The following is a 5,148-nucleotide window of genomic DNA, read 5'->3' as shown; positions in this document are numbered from 1 at the left end:
TCATGTGTGTACTCTCTGATATCTCGTCACGTCCTGACTTTGATTTGGTGGTAATCTCAGTAAAGATGAACCCTGGGTACTGGTGACCTAATACACACCCTTCACAGGCATGCGTATTAAAACAAACAAATAACAAACCACAGGTTGAATATTACCCACACCAAATAGTTTACGCCATTTTGTGTGTAGAACGTATACATAGCCGATGGATCAAACAAATAACCATGGAATTGCTTGACCTCCGTCTGAACTGAATAATCACACTAACGATCTTGTTTAATATGTGAAATTTTACGGTATGTGAGTCAGTGTTGTTCTTAATTGTTTTACTTATCGTAATGTCGTGTTTTCGTTATTGGCCAATGCCTGTGTTGGCGCTATAACTGCGTAATTAGTTTTTACGATATGTTTAATTAATACTAATTAACATATACATGTATTCAAACAACACATTCATCAACTTGAAAGTGAACCAACTTGCTCTGTTTTGGATTATCGTTGTGGTGGCTGCGTCATGTTGTTTATTGCAACAACATTGAATCAACTATTGACCTTTGAACACCTTTGTACAGTTAAGCGAGGTATGGAGATGCCGCGTATGGCGCTATTATTTCTAACGAGTACAAGTGTGTGACGGGTTGTGTATTTAACTCTATCTGCGATGCTTACGTTTATTATCATAACAGTTATATAGGCAGTTCCTGACTGAAATTCAACTTCCACTAGTATTATATCACTATTTATGTAATTTGGTTACCATGGTTCTGTGAGTGAGCGTGGATCATTGTATGTTACTATGTAACATGTTTTCAGTTGGCAGCCGACATATTAGGAGGCGACAAGTAAGATATTATAGTAAGTATTGCTAATAACCTTGAATTATATAAGAGAGTATTACACCGAATTATCATGAGTTGTGATAATTACCATTGTAGTTTGAATAGAGTTCAGTTAAATTTCACACATGCACACACACACACACCATGCTATTGCACTGTTGCCAATATATCCGTTGGTAACTTATGTTATTCTATTTCAAGCCTCAACACCTGATCTGCCTCTTTATGAAGAAGACGATAATCTTGCACCGGTATATTTTGTGATTATTGGCACTGGTATTGTTATAATTGTTATTTTATTCATATATGCCATAATATGTATTAGGAAGAGACGGTCCAATAATGATGACGAAAGTAAGTAACTGTTTTCTATGACAGCACTGCTTTGAGTTGTGCATTTATTTTTCCTTATCCATTTCTTATATCGTCAACTGTGCGAACGACAGAGTAGTTTTAAAGCACGGTTTTATTTTACTTTTAGCACAAGAGAGAGTGCAAGAAAACGAAGCTGCTGTACCATTGTAAGTAATCGCATATACCATATATTGATAAGTACGCATCGAAATACGTAAGCGCGGTGGTTAATAAAATTACATTTTGTAAAAATAAAATACGGATGGTTAGCTGTGTATATGATATGTTTACAGACCAGAGACGCAAGTACCAAAAGGTTACGCTAATTTAAACCGGGCTGCTGCTCCCGCCCAAACACTTGCCTCCTCGCCAACGAGAAGTGAATACATGGGCTTGATTGATGTCAAAACAGACAAAGGTATGGTTTAAATGAAATACACCATTTTTCTGTTTTTTTTTTATATTTTCAATATTAATTTTATTTAATATTATTATTCAATATTTTATTTTAAAATATCTCATTTTTGTCTTCAATCTCACAGCACAAGAACGTTTATCAACATTCAAGGTAAGATATATAGTTTTTAAAATAAAAAAAATGAAAAATTCACCTAATACTTTGTACATAGAGTATCACTGGCCGTAGACATAAAAAATGCAATCTTAAAGGGCGGCAGCCGTCGTGCCGCGTCCTGTTCGATGTGAGACTCATAGCAACGTATACAACGCCTGTAAAATACGTTATTTATTAACATTTCAAGGAACGCTGTGAACCGGGGAGTGATGTAAAGTGGGAACTACCACATGATGCAGTTATTATACAAGATATTATAGGAGTCGGCGAATTTGGAGAGGTGATGAAAGCAGTTGCGTTCAGTTTACTTGGCAATGATATATGGATGACTGCTGCGGTGAAAACACTGAAAGGTGGGGGTGGTAATTCTTTAAAATTAAAACATATTAGCATCAAAACATATTCGATTACTTATAGATGTTTTACACCGCCAACGATATTATCTCTCATTTATTTTGTGTCGAGTCAGATGATTCCAGTCCAATGGAAAGAGAAGACTTACTGAAAGAAATCAAGCTAATGAAACGATTACCTCCACATCCAAATGTTGTTTCTTTACTCGGATGCTGCACACGAGAGCGTAAGTTTGGAAATGAGAGTTGACATAAGGAATTAGGTCATACGATTTACATATATTTTGTTATCTGATGGTATAGCGCCACCAATAATTCGAGTTGCAATTATTACTTTGTTTTGGAGGCAGCAGATAACGAACACACAGACGCAACCTACTGCCTGAGAGCTGATAGAATTATTGACCCTCTAATACTAATGTCGAATCGTGTTCAATGAACACAGAAACTTCTGAAATACGACTATACTGAGGTCGTTTGTGCATACATTATATTTTGCATTTCACAGTTAAGTATACAAAATTGACATTTCTGCACTGCTGACATTTATTGTTGTTGTTGTGGAATTGTTTTTTTAGATCCTTTATATCTAATTATGGAATATTTACCTGAAGGCGATTTGCAGCATTATTTACGAAGGAGTAAAACAGACACGCTTGCTAACTACAAGAACTTACATCCCAACAGCAAATACCTATCATCAGACGACCTTCTATCATTTGCTTGGCAAGTTGCTAAGGGAATGGCTTTTTTGGAAGAAAAAGAGGTTAGTAAGTCAAACATCTGACATTATATGACCATTGCACATAATTATCTACAAAATCAATTAAACATAATTCAATTTATATTACTAAAACGTAATAATGTGATGGGAACTCTATAAATGAAATTAGCGATGTTTTTGTATTACAGTGTGTTCACCGTGACTTGGCTGCGCGTAATGTACTGGTGGATGCGGACAAGACATGCAAGGTGTCTGACTTTGGTTTTGCTAGAGATGTCCTTGACGTTAAAGACATGGACAGAAAAACTCACGTAAGTGCATCTGAATAGGCATGGTGCATATGATAGACAGGAATTTGAGTTCAGTTTTTTTTCATAAATTATACATTATTTATTGTAGGGCTATGTACCTGTTCGTTGGATGGCGCCGGAATCCTTGCTGTATGATACATACTCCAGTATGAGTGACGTGTGGTCGTATGGTGTGTTGCTATGGGAAATAGTAACTCTTGGTAATTATGTAATTTAGCGTTATTGGCAGACTTATAATATCAAAATAATTAATCATTGTAATTGATGTAGTGCCATGCAGCCGATATTAACCCGATTGATGTAGCTAGTATTTAATACGAAATTTGTTCTAAAGAAAATACTTTTTCTTGATGCATCTGTTAAATTCAAGTTTTATGGGCAAATAGAAAACATGCAATAAAATGATTTGACATCATTAGGTTCAACACCATATCATGAGATGTCTAATATTGAAGTTATCGATAAAGTACCAGTTGGATACAGGATGCCGAAACCAACACACTGTGAAACAACAATGTAAGTAGACACGTTGAATACACTATGTCACTTCAGCATATTGGAAGATTTTATGCAGTTAGTTTCGGCACTGTTTTGTGAATTTTCGTATTTTGTTGTTTTCAGATACAACCTAATGTTGAAGTGTTGGCAAGATGTGCCGGCTAGTAGACCTTCATTTGATATAGTCAATCATGAATTAGACGACATGGTACATTCAGAAGAGGTAGGTAGAGGCAGTATAGACAATATACACGGAAGTAAACGAAAGCTCATGAATACTAGTAGTATATCAGTCTTATATTACACTTTTGTGAACTGGTTTATTGTTTGTCCTTTACCCCATTGCTATATTCAATGTAGCAATGAATGACAATGATTTTTTTTTATTCCCAAGGAGTTCATCACCCTACGAGATTTCGATGAGAAAGTCCTTGTAAGTCTAGATACAAAACGTGAAAACCGTACACTACCACGGAATCTCGAACCACCCAAGAAAAACGATTTGAGTAGATTATCTCGTACTATGTGATGATTATTATGTGTTTGTATTAGCAAGATGGACCACAGAATCGCAGTTTTACTACATGGTATTATTTATTTTACATACGAAAGTGTAATCCGAATACCTTTGTCCTAGAATGTGTCAAAGACATTCAAACTTTTATCTTCACGAATAACATATCAAAATGAAACAAATATGTTAATCCCCTTTTGTTTTTGCGAATATACCTGGATGAATTATGAAGCCATTACTGCAACAACTCAAATAAGAAGAATCGTTCTTGTGAGGGTGGCTTTGGTGATAGGGGTATATGACGTCAGCTGTCAACGCCGTTTCGATGACACATATATTGACCATTACTTTTGTGAAAAACTTCTACGTGTCTTTATTATTTCAAACTAGTGTGATTTTGATTTTATTTTGACGATGGGATAGATAGTTCCGCAGATTGAATAAGTTAGTTTCTGTATTTCAATTTTTCTTGAAATGAGTGCAACCGTGCTTTATGGAAATGTAAAATGTAAAAAGAGGCAATATCATAGTCCATTTATTGACGTGAAGCACAAAAAACAAAAATTTGGTTGATTACAGGTAATCGATAATATATGGGTACAAAGTTTATATAATAATAGTTCATACACATTGACTAAGTGTAAATGAATTTATTATCGGAAAAATTGTTTTTGTTTTTTTTATTTTTCATACAAGTATATATTAATATTACAAAACAGAATATAATTCATGTGACAAGTGGAAACATTTTGCTCCAAGACTTTCATGTGAGGATTTTGCCAAACAAATTTAAATTTGTTGATGTACATGTTAATTAAATCACATTTATTTCCAATTCTGTGTTTGTCTGGATTTATTATAATACTCTAAGTTCCCATGGACTATGAGTAAATAGCTTTAGTTTCAAAATATTAGTTCGAAATGATGGATGTTTTTTTCCATAGTAACCGGTAGTGTAGCCAATATGTGTGACTAAGTTAA

The 5,148-nt window shown here is 34.6% G+C and overlaps 1 protein-coding gene across 1 annotated transcript; it reads left to right on the top strand.

Moving 5' to 3' along the window:
• The first annotated feature begins 589 nt into the window (after window positions 1-589).
• LOC100373313 (tyrosine kinase receptor Cad96Ca-like) lies at window positions 590-4,182 on the top strand. The gene is made up of 13 exons (XM_006815251.2): window positions 590-626; window positions 1,041-1,193; window positions 1,321-1,360; window positions 1,487-1,611; window positions 1,736-1,761; window positions 1,955-2,120; window positions 2,237-2,347; window positions 2,699-2,886; window positions 3,033-3,155; window positions 3,244-3,355; window positions 3,575-3,671; window positions 3,777-3,876; window positions 4,048-4,182. Exons 1-13 carry the CDS (start codon window positions 590-592, stop codon window positions 4,180-4,182), a joined length of 1,413 nt encoding a protein of 470 aa, XP_006815314.2.
• Window positions 4,183-5,148: the final 966 nt, after the last annotated feature.

This window comes from Saccoglossus kowalevskii, chromosome 5 (assembly GCF_978046115.1).
Source record: "Saccoglossus kowalevskii chromosome 5, keSacKowa6.1, whole genome shotgun sequence".
Lineage (NCBI taxonomy): Eukaryota > Metazoa > Hemichordata > Enteropneusta > Harrimaniidae > Saccoglossus > Saccoglossus kowalevskii.
This window is presented reverse-complemented; position numbering and strand designations above follow the sequence as displayed.